At 47.1% G+C, this 17,487-nt stretch overlaps 1 protein-coding gene across 1 annotated transcript in view; it reads left to right on the top strand.

Annotated features, from left to right (window-relative positions):
• LOC143928126 (pancreatic alpha-amylase-like) overlaps window positions 1-16,271 on the top strand; it is a 241,401-nt gene extending 225,130 nt beyond the window's left edge. The window contains exons 9-10 of the mRNA XM_077452788.1: window positions 15,753-15,878; window positions 16,040-16,271. Coding sequence (XP_077308914.1) covers window positions 15,753-15,878; window positions 16,040-16,229 — 316 coding nt within the window. The 3' untranslated portion in view covers window positions 16,230-16,271. The remainder of the gene's footprint in view (window positions 1-15,752; window positions 15,879-16,039) is intronic.
• Window positions 16,272-17,487: the final 1,216 nt, after the last annotated feature.

Genomic DNA, 17,487 nt, shown 5'->3' with positions numbered 1-17,487 from the left:
ACCGTTCGGCCATCACTATTCATGACCCCCTTATCTCCTCAGCTGAGAATTCCGCTTCCATTACATCTCTATGGTCAGCCGATAGTCTAGGCATGGGCAAGTCTCGGAAGAGGGCATTGCAGACGTGGCGGCCATCTGCTTGGGTTGAACTGTAAAGTTTAGCATAGAAGTCTTGGAAAGACTTCAGTATTTTGACCGGGGTTGGCTGAGAGTGTTTGCCCCGCGACCCTAATTTTAGGGAAGAAGTGAGTGCGAGACTTAGGGGTTAATTTGGCTGCTAGCATGGACCCTATTTTATCTTTCTGATTATAAAATCTTGCGCTGCTCCAGCGGATTTCTTTCTCTGTCCTAACGGTTAGAGCCAGGTTCAGTTCCAATCTGGCAGCGTCAACACGATCAGCCAGAGCCCGAGAGGGATGTTTCTTATGCTGAGACTTTAGGGTTTTAAATTTAGTTTCAAGTTTTTTGATGGTGAGCGTTCGTGCCTTTTTGATGCGCGAGGCAATGCCTATAATTTTACCTCTCACTACAGCTTTATGGGCTGCCCAAAGGGTTTCCGGGGAGATCCCCCCCACATCATTAAGGCTAAAATATTCCTTCAAGGAGCTCTCGATTTCTTTGGAGACCAGTGGGTCATTCAGAAGAGATTCATTGAGTCTCCAGTGTGTCCCTGTCATTTTCGTAACAACATTGTGCACTGAAATGCTAACTATTGAATGGTCTGACCAGGGAACATCGACAATGGAGGCCTTTCGGGTGGGTGGGATCAACTCCGGGGGAACCAATATATGGTCTATCCTAGCGTAGGATTGGTGTGGTGGAGAGTAGTGCGTGAAATTGTGTTTGGTAGGGTTCAATTCCCGCCATATGTCAATCAGGCTTTGACTATGGAGGAACCTCGCAATGGACAGGCTGACTTTGGTGGGACGTGTTAATTGTGAACCAGGGGGTTTGGATCTGTCAAGTCCCTGATGCAACTATTTTTTTTAGAGTAGGGGTGACTAGTTTATGTTTTAGCGTGCTGGGGAAGATGTAAGTGGAGGCGGGGTTGGCTTAAGATATGAGTTAGAGAGCATAGATAGAGCAAGAGGATGTGCTAAGTTGTTCTGAGGGAACAGAGTCAGAGGGCAGGTGATTAGGTATCATCAAACAGAAGTAAACAGCAACCTCCTCTGTGGTAACAGGATCAAACGAGGGAAGCATTTTGTTTTATTTTTTTATATTTTTTATTGGGTCTTACAAATAGGCAAGCCACAGTACACAGTAGAACAGTGAGAAAATACACAAACCTAACAGAATGACTACAACATGGTTAATACAAATTATAGAACAACATAGGAGGAAGGTAGTAAATTTGTTGGTAGACATGGTATGTTAAGTGGGGAAGATATCTGGCAGTGGAAATCCCATCATAAATTGCATCAATTTTGTTTTTGAAATGATTGTCAATCTCCTGGGCAGTGAGTAGGGATGAGCCGAACACCCCCCGGTTCGGTTCGCACCAGAACTTTCGAACGGACCCCAAATTCGTACGAACTTTAGAACCCCATTGAAGTCTATGGGACTCGAACGTTCGAAATTAAAAGTGCTAATTTTAACGGCTAATATGCAAGATACTGTCCTAAAAAGGGTTTGGGGACGTGGCTCCTGCCCCAGGGGACATGGGTCAATGCAAAAAAAAGTTTTAAAAACGGCCGTTTTGGCGGGAGCACTGATTTTAATGACGATTAAAGTGAAAAAAAGTGAAATATTCCTTTAAATATGGTGTCTGGGGGTGTCTGTAGTATGCCTGTGAAGTGCCACGTGTTTCCCGTGTTTAGAACAGTCCCTGCACAAAATGACATTAAACGGAAATAACACCATTTAAAACTGCTTGCGGTTTTAATGTTATATCTGGTTCCTGCAATATGGTTGAAAATCATTGAGAAAAATGGCATGGGTAGCCCTCCCTGCCCATTACCAGCCTATTTGGGTCTTGTACGCATATTAAGGGGAACCCTGTACCCATATTAAAAAAAGGAAATGCGTGTGGCCCCCAGGCCCTATATACTCAGAACAGCAGTATACAGGCGGTGCAAACAAGACAGGGACTGTGTAGGTTTGTTGTGTTAAGTTGAATCTGTTTGTAATTTTCAACTGGTACATTTTTAAAGTGTAGCTCCAGTCAAAAAAACTATTTTTAAGCTTTTTGGAAAACATAGGAAAGGGTTATAACCCCTGTATAATTTGTTTTGTCGTCCATCTTTTTTCATCTCACTTGCTGTTGTCTCCTTCCGTTTGCAAGTAGGAGATGTTTGTAAGTTGGATATTTGAAAGTAGGGGCCTGCCCTATATGCTCTGCAGAAATGGCGGAACAAGGTGTTGGTTTTGCCACAACATTGTAATCCCTCAAAGTGACTCTTGGTGGGCGCTGGAGCGCCCTGCTGTGAACGATTATCAAGAATTGTAATTACATGCCATTGTTGAACAGTGGTAGAAAAATTGACCTTTGATGGTTGTGGTGCTGGTGCCACAACACTATAAGTCCTCACCGTTACTCTGGGTGGGCACAGGAAGGGGCCCTCCTGTGAAATATTATATCAAGAATTGTAATTACATGTCCCTGTTAAACAGGGGCAGAAAAATTTGGCCTTAGGCACTGCTGCTGGTGCCACCACACTGCAACCTCTCCCATATACTCTAGTTTTATTGCAGGAATTAGCCCTGCTGCAAAGCATTGCATCAAAAATTGTAATTAAACGCCCCTGTTAAACAGGGGCAGAAAAATTGGGCCTTAGGCACTGGTGCTGGTGCCACCACACTGCAACCTCTGCCATATACTCTAGTTTTATTGCAGGAATTAGCCCTGCTGCAAAGCATTGCATCAAAAATTGTAATTAAACGCCCCTGTTAAACAGGGGCAGAAAAATTGGTCCTTAGGCACTGGTGCTGGTGCCACCACACTGCAACCTCTCCCATATACTCTTGTTTTATTGCAGGAATTAGCCCTGCTGCAAAGCATTGCATCAAAAATTGTAATTAAACGCCCCTGTTAAACAGGGGCAGAAAAATTGGTCCTTAGGCACTGGTGCTGGTGCCACCACACTGCAACCTCTCCCATATACTCTTGTTTGATTGCAGGAATTAGCCCTGCTGCAAAGCATTGCATCAAAAATTGTACTTAAACGCCCCTGTTAAACAGGGGCAGAAAAATTGGGCCTTAGGCATTAGTGATGGCCGAGCGGTTCGCCCGGCGGTCATTTCGCGGCGAATTTCGGCCGTTCGCGGTCCGCTCGTTCGCTCGACTATTGGCGTTGTTCGCCCCGGCGGACTTACGTGTTTAATGTGTAAAAGAACTTTGACCTATGATGACACATCCATCATGGGGTACAGGACAGCCAATTGAGACATGACAGCACATGGACACTTGGACATTCCCCCTAACCTATAAATACACCCGATCCGGTGGCCATTTTACATTCTTTCTTCTGTCACTATAGGGAAAGGTTGCTGTGTGGAGTAGGGAGAGATAAATCGCTAGCTATTTGGTACACAAAAGTTCTTTTCAGGACTGGTATAGGTGTTAGGTGTATATAGGTTTGCTGTGCTACTGATTGTTGCAGCAACCTGAGTGTCTTTTGTCAGTTTAGAGAAAGGGACAGGGCGGTGTGTTCTGCAGGGAGTCAGGCAGTCAGTTTAGTCATCATCATCATCATCATCATTAGCTGTTACTATCAGGTCCACAAAAGAGCTATTCCAGTAACCACTAATTGTTCCAGTCTCCTCTTTTTTGCCACTTTGTATAGGGACAGGAAGGAAGCAGTGTGTCAGGCAGTGAGGGTCAGTTTAAAGAGTTGCTGTTACTATTAGTTCCACAAAGGTTCTTTTCAGGACTGGTATCAGTGGTATGGTAATAGGCTTGTACACGTATAATATTCTTTCTTCCAAATATAGAAAGAATATTATACTTGACCGCTGCCCTTCTGCTGCAGTCTGCTAATCATTCACAACTCACTTGTTCCACAAAGCTCTTTATCAGGACTGGTAACTTGGTCTAGGGTGCTACAGTACATAGGGTTGAGTGCGGTACAGTCTGCTGTTCTGTAAGGACCGCTATCGGTCCACAATAGATAGGGTTGAGTTGCACCACTGCTGACCGCTGCCCTATACTGCAGCAGTCCTTCATTGGTATAGGGACTGACGTACAGTCTGCTAATCACTAACACACAACCTGCTTGGTCCACAAAAGTTCTTATAAGGACTGGTAACTTGGTCTAGGGTGCTACAGTACATAGGGTTGAGTGCGGTACAGTCTGCTATTCTATAAGGACTGTTATCGGTCCACAATACATAGGGTTGAGGTGCACTACTGCTGACTGCTGCCCTATACTGCAGCAGTCCTTCATTGGTATAGGGACTGACGTACAGTCTGCTAATCACTAACACACAACCTGCTTGGTCCACAAAAGTTCTTATAAGGACTGGTAACTTGGTCTAGGGTGCTACAGTACATAGGGTTGAGTGAGGTACAGTCTGCTGTTCTGTAAGGACCGCTATCGGTCCACAATAGATAGGGTTGAGGTGCACCATTGCTGACTGCTGCCCTATACTGCAGCAGTCCTTCATTGGTATAGGGACTGACGTACAGTCTGCTAATCACTAACACACAACCTGCTTGGTCCACAAAAGTTCTTATAAGGACTGGTAACTTGGTCTAGGGTGCTACAGTACATAGGGTTGAGTGAGGTACAGTCTGCTATTCTATAAGGACTGTTATCGGTCCACAATGCATAGGGTTGAGGTGCACTACTGATGATCGCTGCCCTATACTGCAGCAGTCCTTCATTGGTATAGGGACTGACGTACAGTCTGCTAATCACTAACACACAACCTGCTTGGTCCACAAAAGTTCCTTTAAGGACTGGTAACTTGGTCTAGGGTGCTACAGTACATTGGGTTGAGTGAGGTACAGTCTGCTATTCTATAAGGACTGTTATCGGTCCACAATACATAGGGTTGAGGTGCACTACCTTCTTTCTTCATTTGGCTCACTTCCTTGTCCCAAAAAAGCACACCGTACTATATGCCCCTACCCTCCTCTTTGAAGAGGTTGAGCGGTGTCATATTTCTACTGGGGCTGCTTATGATATCCCTGTGCTGTGCTGACTTCCTCCTGGGGGTTCTTATTATGAGGGGATCACACCATCCCTGTGCTGTGCTGACTTACTCCTGGGGGTTCTTATTATGAGGGGATCACACCATCCCTGTGCTGTGCTGAGTTTCTCCTGGGCCTGCTTATTATGAGGGGATCACACCATCCCTGTGCTGTGCTGACTTCCTCCTGGAGGTTCTTATTATGAGGGGATCACACCATCCCTGTGCTGTGCTGAGTTTCTCCTGGGTCTGCTTATTATGAGGGGATCACACCATCCCTGTGCTGTGCTGACTTCCTCCTGGGGGTTCTTATTATGAGGGGATCACACCATCCCTGTGCTGTGCTGACTTACTCCTGGGGGTTCTTATTATGAGGGGATCGCACCATCCCTGTGCTGTGCTGAGTTTCTCCTGGGCCTGCTTATTATGAGGGGATCACACCATCCCTGTGCTGTGCTGACTTCCTCCTGGGGGTTCTTATTATGAGGGGATCACACCATCCCTGTGCTGTGCTGAGTTTCTCCTGGGCCTGCTTATTATGAGGGGATCACACCATCCCTGTGCTGTGCTGAGTTTCTCCTGGGCCTGCTTATTATGAGGGGATCACACCATCCCTGTGCTGTGCTGACTTACTCCTGGGGCTGCTTACGGTGCTGCTGTCAGTGCTGTATATCACGGTGCTGGTGTGAGTGCTTAATGTCATGGTGCTGCTGTCAGTGCTGTATATCACGGTGCTGATGTCAGTGCTTAATGTCACGCTTCTGGTGTCAGTACTCTCTATCACGGTGCTGCTGTCAGTGCTGTATATCACGGTGCTGATATCAGTGCTGTATGTCACGCTTCTGATGTCAGTGCTCTCTATCACAGTGCTGCTGTCAGTGCTGTATATCACGGTGCTGATGTCAGTGCTGTATGTCACGCTTCTGATGTCAGTGCCCTCTATCGCGGTGCTGTTGTCAGATGACTCTATCACGGTGCAGGTGTCATTACTTTATGTCACGCTTCTCATGTCAGTGCTCGCTATCACGGTGCTGCTGTCAGTGCTGTATATCACGGTGCTGGTGTGAGTGATTTATGTCACGCTGCTGATGTCAGTGCTCTCTATCACGATGTTGCTGTCAATGCTGTATGTCACGGTGCTGGTGTTAATGCTTTATGTCACGCTGCTGATGTCAGTGCCCTCTATCACGGTGCTGTTGTCAGATTCTTCTATCATGGTGCATGTGTCATTGCTGTATGTCACGCTGCTGGTGATCATCTCCTGCACCCTCTTCTTTGCCTACCCTGGTCCCTGACCTTCCCTCTCCTCCATTGCCTTCATGTGCTCCACAGTCCTGAATTGTCAGAACAATTTCCCATATAAAAAAAGAATGCTTGTAGTTATCGATCCCAAATTCACCTCATACATGTGTTATGTCATTGGCCATGTGGTGGGACTATGTTTGCCCAGCTAATAATTATCTTATGGCTGCAAATTTGACCTAAAGGTTTGCGAAGTTCGCCTCCCATTGAAGTCAATGGGGCCCGCCGCGAACGTTCGGTTTCGCGAACGGTCGGCCTCGTCCGCGGTCCGCATTCGCGAAACGTCCCGTGGAAGTTCGTCCATCACTATTAGGCATCACCCAGAACCAGAAATGTTCTTCCAACATATCAGCGGAGGAGGAAGAGGATAGACAATCAACATAACAGGACAGTCACTCAGCATCAGCATAGGCAGTCTTGAAGGGATGTGATATTTCAAAAAAAATTATTCTGTTACATCAGCTTCAGGTGCTTAGTAGCTGTGGGTGATCCAAGACTGATTCATCTTAATGAAGGTCAGTCGATCAACTGATTCGGTGGACAGGCGCACCCTGTGATCGGTAACAAAGCCACCAGCAGCACTGAAGGTGCGTTCCGAAAGAACGCTGGATGCAGGACAGGCCAGTAGCTCAATTGCATACTGTGCAAGCTCTGGCCAGTGATCCATCCTTAAGACCCAGTAAGCCAGAGGATTTTCGGTGGGAAAGGTGTCCAAGTCTGACCTTGCCCCTAGGTATTCCTGCACCATGTAAATCAGACGCTGGCGATGGGTGCTGGAACCGATCATACCTTGGGGCTGCGGACTAAAAAATTGTCTGAAAGCATCAGTCAGACGGCCACCTTCTCCACCGCTCCTTCTGACCGATGCCTCAGCAACACATTGTCCAGGACCAGGAGTTTGTAACCTCCCAGTCTCTGGGAACGCGTTGCACAGACCTTTCTGCAAGGCCTCCCGGAGATGTTTCATCCTCTGCTCCCTCTGCGATGGCAAGATAAGGTCGGCAACCTTACCCTTGTACCGTGGATCAAGGAGAGTGGCCAGCCAGTAATGGTCCCTCTCCTTGATCCGAAGAATACGAGGATCCTCCCGCAGGCTTTGCAGGATCAGGGAGGCCATGCAGCGTAGGTTAGCTGAGGCATTCGGTCTGGAGTCCTCTGGGTCACTAAGGACAACATGATCCGCAGCTACCTCCTCCCAGCCACGTACAAGTCCACGTGTTTCTTGGGACTGTAAATCATCCCTACAAGACTGCTGCTGCTGCTGATGCTGAGTGCCAGCCTCCACCTCCATGCTGACACAATCATCCTCCTCCTCCTCTTCCTCCTCCTCATCCTCTTCCTGTGTGATGGGTGGCACAGCAGGAACACTGTCTGGATAAAGGGGGCCTTAAGAGGCAAGGAAGTCCTCCTCTTCCTGCCTCTGTTCTGCCTCAAGTGCCCTGTCCATTATTCCATGCAGCGTATGCTCCATGAGGTGGACAAGAGGTACAGTGTCACTGATGCATGCACTGTCACTGCTCACCATCCTTGTGGCCTCCTCAAACGGAGACAGGACAGTGCATGCATCTCTGATCATGCCCCACTGGCGTGGTGAGAAAAAACCGAGCTCCCCTGACCCTGTCCTGGTGCCATAGTCGCACAGGTACTCATTGATGGTCTGCTGCGTGTGCAGCCGCTGCAGCATGGCCAACGTTGAGTTCCACCTGGTGGGCATGTCACATATAAGGCGGTTCTTGGGCAGGTTCAACTCCTTTTGGAGCTCAGCCAGCCGAGCACAGGCATTAAATGATCGGTGGAAATGCACACAGACTTTCCTGGCGTGCTTCAGGACTTCCTGTAAGCCGGGGTACCTGCCCAAGAACCGCTGCACCACCAGGTTAAGGACGTGAGCTACACAGGGCACATGGGTCAGTTGTCCCTGTCGGAGGGCGGAGAGGAGATTGGTGCCATTGTCACAAACCACCATTCCTGGCTTAAGCTGGCGTGGCGTCAACCACCTCTCGGCCTGCCCCTGCAGAGCTGACAAAACATCCGCCTCAGTGTGGCTCCTGTCCCCCAAACAAACCAGTGCAAGCACGGCATGGCATCGTTTTGCCTGCGTACTTGTGTAGCCCCTGGAAAGCCTACGGAGCACCGCTGGTTCTGATGACAGAGCACTGGAAGAGGCCATGGAGGAAGAAGAAAAGGGGGGGGTGGAGGAGAGAGGTGTGTCACAACCAATAGTAGCATTTCGGAGGCATGGTGGCGGAACAACCTCCAACACTACTGCACCTTGTCCTGCATCCTTCCCAGCTGCCAGAAGAGTGACCCAATGGGCCGTGAAAGACAGGTAACGTCCCTGTCCATGCCTGCTGGACCATGAGTCAGCGGTAATATGCACCTTACCGCTGACTGCCCTGTCCAGCGAGGCAAGGACATGCCTTCCAAATGCCGGTAGAGAGCCGGAATCGCCTTCCGTGAGAAAAAGTGGTGTTTGGGGACCTGCCACTGAGGAACCGCACATTGTACAAACTCACAGAAAGGGGCCGAGTCTACCAACTGAAAAGGCAGCAGTTGAAGTGCTAGCAATTTAGCCAAGCTAGCATTCAACCGCTGGGCATGTGGATGGCTGGGAGTGAACTTCTTTCGCTGGTCCAGCAGCTGGGGCAGGGACATTTGCCTGCTATAATCGGACGTGGGTGTACCGCTAGCAGAGTTCCCGGAAGCACTTGGCTGTGACACAACTAATTCTACACCTTCATTCCTCCTAGAGCAGGTTTCAGAGAGGACTGAAGGTCTAGTGGGGTTGGAGATGCCAGCTGATGAGGAGCAAGGAGAGGTCCGCTTTGTTCTTTGGTGTGGGTCATTGAGGTACGCTTGCCAACGAGCTGCATGGCAGGTCAACATATGTCTGGTCAAGCATGTGGTGCCCAAGCGGCTGATGTTTTGGCCACGCGAGATACGCTTGAAACATATGTTGCAAATAGCAGTGGTGCGATCTGATGCACTCGTCTCAAAAAAGGCCCACACCAAAGAACTTTTAGAATAACGCGCAGAGGCAGCGCCCTGCACAGGCGGAGCTCTGCGGTGTGATTCAGTCGGTGTGCTGCCCCTAAGCTGGCCCCCGGAGGGCATCCTGCCTCGTTGGACATGTGCCTCCTCCTCCTCCTCCTCTCTCCTTCCAGGCACCCACGTGGAGTCAGTGCCCTCATCATTCCCTCCCTCTTCATCGCTGTAGCAAACCTGGCAGTATGCTGCAGCTTGTGGAACATGACTGCCAGATTGCTGTCCTTCTTGAGCATCCCCTCTCTCTGCGCTCACGCTTCTGCCTTCCTCTAGCTGAGTGTCATCATCAGAGCCCACAAAACACTGGGCATCCTCCTGGAGCATGTACCCAACACTGTGCTCAAAGAGTTCAGGAGACTCCTCAGGAGGACGTGGTGGGTCTAGGGAAGGAGTCACTGATGATGACATTGAGAGGAGGGAAGACTATGCGTTGGCAGCTGCTTTGCTAGTACCCTGAGACTGGGTGAGAGAGGATGAGGAGGATGAAGAGGGCTTGGTTATCCACTCTACCAAGTCGTTGGCATGTTGCGGTTGAACATGTCCAGCTGCCGAAAAGAAGGACAAGCGTGTCCCATGGCCACGTGCTGATGACAATGCACCGCGTCCACGACCAGCACTGTTGTCTCTAGACACAGAGCCTGCTTGCCCTCTTTTATCGGCTCGTGCCTGTCTGCCTCTCCTTGCTGGCCTTCCAGACATGGTAATGGCCTGAAGTGAGTTGGGTAAAACAGCAGTGTAATGGAGTCACACAACACCCACTAAGCCCTGCAGATGGCTCTATTAGAGAACAGCAATAAACGGTAGATACAGGTGTATATTGTGCTGGAGTCACACAACACCCACTAACTCCTGCAGATGCCTTTATTATAGAACACCAGAGATAAAGGGGTATACTGTAATTGAGTCACACAACACCCACTAAGCCCTGCAGATGGCTCTATTAGAGAACAGCAATAAAGGGTAGATACAGGTGTATATTGTGCTGGAGGCACAAAAAACCCACTAACTCCTGCAGATGCCTTTTTTATAGAACACCAGAGATGAAGGGGTATATACAGATGTATACTGTGCTGTGCTGGAGGCACACACAACTTCCAATAACTTCTGCAGATGGCAAGTAGGCTCAAATAGAGAAGAGCTATGTAGGTGGATATAGCGGTGTGTACTGGGCACAGAGCACGCAGACAGCACGCACAAGCTCCTAACACTACTGACTGCAAGCTCTATTATAAAAGATAGATCACTAGCTATATAGGTGAGGTGAATATAGCGGTGTATACTGCGGTCAGGGCACACAGACAACAACCACTACACAACAGCAAGATCGAAAATCGGCCGAAAACGATCAGTGTGTACTGTGTTGAAGGTACACAGAACACCCACTAACTGCTTCAGACGCCAACACACTACACTAGGCCGCCGCGCTGGCGGCCTTATATAGTGTGGGGCGTGTTCTACACAGCCTGAGCTATGATTGGCCACAGGCATCCTGCCTGTGGCCAATCATGGCTCTCCTCGCTGCTGGCGCTGTGATTGGCCAAGCATGCGGGGTCACAGTGCATGCTTGGCCAATCATGAGCCAGCAATGCACTGCGATGACGCAGTGCATTGTGGGCCGTGAGCGCCACACGAATTTGGCGCGAACGGCCCATAATGTTCGGAATTCGCCGAACGGGCGAACAGCCGATGTTCGAGTCGAACGTATGTTCGACTCGAACACGAAGCTCATCCTCAAGTGAGTGAGTTACTTGGTAGAAGTAATGGGGATGAAGTGGAGAACTACAGGTAGAAGGAGTACATTGGCTAAGTGGGTAACACATCTGCCTGGCAACACTAGAGTTGCTGGTTCAAATCCCAACCACAACACTATCTGCACAGAGTTAGCATGTTCTCCCTGTGCATGCATGGGCTTCTTCCCAAGCTCCAACGGCATAGTGTTAAGTTAGTTGGCTTCTCTCTAAATTGGCCCAAGTATAAATGTGAGTTGGGTATCTTAGATTGTGAGTGCATGTAGTGATGTGATGGTTCAATATATATGTAAAGCACTGTTTGGGTGGCACAGTGGCACAGTGGTGTAGTGATTAGCACTCTCGCCTAGCAGCAAGAAGGTTCACTGGTTCAAATCCCAACCACAACACTACCTGCCTGGAGTTTGCATGTTCTCCATGTGCCTGTGTGTGTTTCCTCCAGGTACTCTGGTTTCCTCCCACAATCCAAAGACATGCAGGTAGGTTAATTGGCTTCTGTCCAAAATTGGCCCTAGTATATGAATGGGGACCTTGGATTGTGGGCTACTTGAGCGTAAGGACCAATGTGAGTGTACAATGTACAGGGGTAGGGGCAATTGTAGACACTCACTCAGGTTGGACTGGTGTTTTTATTCAACCTTACTAACTATGAAACTATGAAGAAGAGTTGGTATGGAGTGGATGAGAGGGTGTTGGCAGAAAAAGATAGATTGAAGAGTGATCAAATGGGTCTATTTACACTGAGGCAAAACATTCCGTATCAAGACATTATTTATAACATCACAATAAAAACCCTGCTAAGACCATCTTTTTAGGCATAGATAAATTTAACTTACCCTGGAGGGGTGGTTCCCTTGTTAGAGGCATATCAAGATTGGAAATGTCTTGGATCCATAGATTAAAGTGTTATGCCCCGTTTGGGCTTAACATAGATGTAGATGTTAATGCATTTATAGATAATTCCTAATTTTCTTTTTTTTTATCTACATTGAATAGATACATATGTTAAAGCGGGAGTCCACCGGGACTCCGCGATTTTTTTTTTTTTTAAAAGCCAGCAGCTACAAATACTGCAGCTGCTGACTTTTAAAATAGTGACACTTACCTGTCCAGCGCGCCCGCGATGTCGGCACCCGAAGCCGATCGCTCGGTTGTCTCTCGGGTCCTGCCGCCGCCATCTTGGGTATGGGAATCAGGAAATGGAGCCTTTCGGCTTCATTTCCCGGTTCCCTACTGCGCATGCGCGAATCGCGCGGCGCAATAAGGACGCTCCCCGCTGCCTCTGGGAGCTGTGTGTTTCCCAGCAGGCAGCGGGGCACTTGCGGGAAGGGGCGGGCAGTTGCGGAAAGGGGCGTAAGTTACGCCCCTTTCCGCAGACAGCTATCCCGGAAGTGGGTGCTGTTACCTGGATTATCCAGGTAACTGCACCCCCCTCCCCCCTGAAAGGTGCCGATTGTGGCACCGGAGGGGGGGAGGGTTCCGATGAGCGGAAGGTCCACTTTAGGGTGGACCTCCGCTTTAAGCTTATATGTTTGATTACAAGAGACTTTTTATTAAGAAATTTAATTAGTGAATTTTTGGCAATAAAAAAAAAAAAACAATAATAATGTTTCTCTTTTTATAGTAATAATTTAAAAAAATCTTTTTTCCTTTTAGTTATTTAAGTAGGTATAGTAAGAGTCTTGGGAGGTTTAAAACACAACCTTGGCTTTATTAAAGGGGTTCTGCACTCATAATACAACATTTGCCCATTCTGTTGCCTCTAGTTAATATATCTCATAATGCCACCTGTTTTTTTTTTTTGATTCACCTACCTTTTGTAATCTTCAGTAGTTTATTTTAAACCCCTGCGGCGATGGGCGGTCTCTTGCGGGGATCAGCGTAATTTCCTGTTGAAGCCCGCACTGTCTCCTGGGATCTCGTTCGTGTAATCCCAGGAGACATTGCGGCTAATGCACCCGACATCTCGCGAGATTTCGGGTGCTACAGCCGACATCTCGCGAGATTTCGGGTGCTACAGCCGACATCTCGCGTGATTTCGGTAATTACAGCCGAGATCTCGCGAGATCTCGGCTGTAATTACCAAAATCACGCGAGATGTCGGCTGTAGCACCCGAAATCTCGCGAGATGTCGGGTGCATTAGCCGCAATGTCTCCTGGGATTACACGAACGAGATCCCAGGAGACAGTGCGGGCTTCAACAGGAAATTACGCTGATCCCCGCAAGAGACCGCCCATCGCCGCAGGGGTTTAAAATAAACTACTGAAGATTACAAAAGGTAGGTGAATCAAAAAAAAAAACAGGTGGCATTATGAGATATATTAACTAGAGGCAACAGAATGGGCAAATGTTGTATTATGAGTGCAGAACCCCTTTAAATAAAACCTGCTACGAATCTCAATTTGTATATATATGGTATCCGTGATCATATGTGGTTACCACCTTTTGATATATTTCCTTTGGTTCTGATTTCCTTCATAACATTTATAATTATGCCAGTAGTTTCTGGTTACGTGCCCTTTTGTAACATGCCGCCCGTGTTCTAACGCGGCCGCCATGTTTGGTTCTTTCATTTCCGGTTTGTTCCCCTCAGCTCAGAATGAGGCTTGGTTTTATTTTGTTTTGTATATTAACGTGATGCGTCAGCGTGTCGCCCACACCCCAGACGACGTCACCTATGATGAAATGTGTGTTGGGTGGCTTAGACGTTATGATGCTATCACGTGACCAGAGCGCATGGGCGCTCGTTTGCCGGCCGGCATTTAATGCTGATTTTACTGCTTGTTTGTGAGTACCTTATTTATTTTTTGAACAAAGTGTTGCCTATCAGTTTTACGCTATGGGAATCTTTTTTGTCTATACCCTATGAGCGGTCCTCATATTTGAAAGCCTTGGGAGAAGTTTATGTCCTATTTTGATGGTCCATCCGGGAGATTAAGTGGCATTAAGTGTGAGCTTGCAATTGCTTCTGTTTTGTAATTGTTATTGGTGACCAGCACATCGGTGGTGAAGGAAGATTGCATTGGGCACTGAAATCTATTGAAGGAGTCACTTTCTTTATTAATTTAAATAGACTGTTGCACTTTTTTGGCTTGGAGCACTTTCTTGGTCACATTAATTAATACATTTTTATCCAATCACGTTTGGACTCTAAGATTATTATTTAATTTATTATTATTTAATTTATTTTTTATTTTTTATTATTATTCACTATCATCACGATCCTAATGAACTTAATAATATTGATTCGTTTTAAAAATATTTTTTTAGGAAGTCACGATATTGAAGGTTATTTTCACAATTTTTATTTATTGTCACGTATCACAATTTTAATATTTATTATGAGTTGTGCATGTATTTATTTATATTATTGAGTGACCAGTATAAATTTGTCCACTTATCATTACTCAAAGATCATTATATATTTGTTTATCAAATATTGCAGGAGATTATTTGGCAATATATTGATATCCAATACGGTGTTGGAATATCAGTGGGGTGGAGATTAGCAGGATAGCGCAGTTACTTATGGTTTGCCAAGGTTGTAGCTGCAACTATTTCTGTGCACAGTGAGGGTTAAAGATGGGGAGATTGATAAACTGGTATGGTTATGGTCAGTGGTGGCCCGTGCACTGTGGGCGCACGGGTGCCGTCCGTCCCCCATCCATGTGCCTGGCCCCTTTCAGGATGTCGGACGCATGGATTCCTATGGTGGGGGTGGAACTTTTTGAAGCACCTGATTAGAGCCAGAGGCTCTAATAGACTTCAAAATAGGGTGAGCTCAGGGCGCAGAGAGTGCGCCCTGATTCCACCCAATAGTGTGACGATAGCAAATTAATTTTCGCTATTTCCACACTAACCTTCCTCCCCACCAATCAGGAGGCAGGGCATCAGACCTGTTTCGTGATTGGCCAAAGCTCCAGGCCACCCTATTGGATGTCTGGCGCTTAGGAAGAGGAGTGGAGGAGACACGCGGATGGTGCGGGGGTCACCACCGCTTTGGTGCATTGGAGAGGAGCTGCTGTGTTAGGTACCCTCTGTCAGAGCCATGTGCGCGGGGGGTTGGGGGTGCTGCCAGAGCCATGAGCCCCGTGAGTGGGGGGGACGGTGGGCACAGTGGCTGCATATGATGGGCACAGGTTGCTGCATATGATGGGCACAGTTTGCTGCATATAATGGGAACAGGTGGCTGCGTTTGATGGGCACAAGTGGCTGCATTTGATGGGCACAAGTGGCTGTGTTTGATGGGCACAGGGGCTGCGTTTGTTGGGCACAATGGCTGTATTTGATGGGCATAGTGAGGCTGAAATTTTAAGGGTGGGGGGTTCAGTATTTTTCAGTTTGTTTGCAACCCCCCCCAAAAAAAATGGGCACCAGCCTCCACTGGTTGTGGTTAGAAAGAGGAAAATATGTGTTTTATGGGTTGCAGCTTACAGCTTAGAGAAGTCTTAAAAATGCCAAGGCACTGGACTGAAAACCTTAAAGAACCCGGTGGTATTTTTTAACAATCTGATTTTCTGTAGGAACATGGTCATCTTCCGTAATGTGGTTAATGGTCAAGCTCTTATTAACTGGTGGGATAATGGAGAAAATCAAGTTGCTTTTGGACGTGGGAGTGCTGGCTTTATTGTGTTCAACAATGACAATTGGTGAGTAACTCTTCTTCCCAACCCTTCAACGTATTTCAGAAAAAAAAAATCTACATGTATTAACGTGTTTTTTTTTATTTTTATGATAGCTGTTTCTTGTATATGTAGCCACAATTGTTTATATTTTAATTAAAACCAGTTAATATGGTATTTTTTTTCAGGGATATGAATGTTTCTCTAGACACTGGACTTCCACCTGGCACATATTGTGACATAATTTCTGGCCAAAAAGAAGACAACCGTTGCACGGGTAAACAAATCAGTGTAGACATCACTGGCTTGGCCAATTTCAAAATCAAACGTTTAGTTGAAGATCCCTTTGTTGCCATCCACATCAATGCCAAGTTATAACAATGCTTTCTACTTCTAATAAACAAACTGTAACTTACTTTATACAGCATGTTTTTGTTTATTTTTTCTAATTGTTTATGAATAAGCATTTTTGTAGAAACTTATTATTTTTTTTTGTTTGTTTTTTTCATTTTTGGCATCACATAAGCTTTAAATTTACATGTTTTTCTATTCAGAGCTTGTAGTTTTTGGTTCATATTAGATCACTTTTTAAGTCAGGTCTTAAGTCAGGACAGAAATGCTATCAAGAGATGGTGGTTGGAACGCCTCAAATTAGGATCTTGGAGTAGTTCTAGCAAAGGCATAAGGTTCAGAAACAACTCAGCATGGAAACAGGAGCAACTACCAAGTCTACACATAGTTGATGAGCCCCCTTTTATTTTTTTTACATCTTTGTTTATGCGTTGGTCATTGTGATCTGTATTAAAGAGGAAGTAAACCCTTCCAAACAACTTGGACCTATAGGTAAGCCTAGATTAAGGCTTACCTGTAGGTCCAAGCAATATCTCCTAAACCTATATGGTTTAGGAGATATTTGCCCGAAAATGGGCACCGCTGTCTACGGCGCATGCGCCGTAGACAGCGGCGCGCAGGCGCACTAAATGCGGCAAATCCAAGAATGGATTTGCCAAATTTGTCGACTCCCGTGCGCATGCGCGGGAGTGACGTCATCGCGGCTTCGCCGTATGACAGCGGCGGAGCTGCGAGGCGCGACTCCCGTGCGCATGTGTGGGAGTGACGTCATCGCGGTTGCGCCGCTGTGATTCGTCGGAGCTGCGAGACGCCACAAGCAACATGGATGCGGCGGACTACAGGGGACAGCGGCGACTTCGCTGGCTCCTGTGTCAGGTAAGTGACACATAATGAGCTACTATGCGATGCATAGTAGTCCATTATGCTTTACCTTTGCAGGGAAAAAAAGAGGAAGTAAACCCATCAGGGTTTACTTCCTCTTTAAGTCTCTCCAGTTCCAGTCTGTTTATATATAAACTAGAGTTGTTTTATACTATTTTAAATCTTAAAGATATATCCAATTGCCCGGCCCTGTTCAACTTAAAGTGGAGTTCCAGCTGGACCCATGTTTATTAAAAGTGAGCAGCTACAAAAAGTGTAGCTGCTGACTTTTAATAAACACACACTCCTCTGTCCCACATTCCAGTGATGCGGCCGTCCAAAGCCTCCATTTTCTCCCTTGCCTGTCTGCGGCGCCAGCATTGCAAGTGTGGGTACTCGGCTGTGACATTTTGTGGCTGCAGAG

Source organism: Lithobates pipiens, unplaced genomic scaffold (genome assembly GCF_037356315.1).
Source record: "Lithobates pipiens isolate NorthernLeopardFrog02 unplaced genomic scaffold, aLitPip1_a1.2 Scaffold_23, whole genome shotgun sequence".
Classification (NCBI taxonomy): domain Eukaryota; kingdom Metazoa; phylum Chordata; class Amphibia; order Anura; family Ranidae; genus Lithobates; species Lithobates pipiens.
The sequence above is the reverse complement of the archived record's forward strand: the minus strand, read 5'-3'. Positions and strand labels throughout refer to the sequence as shown.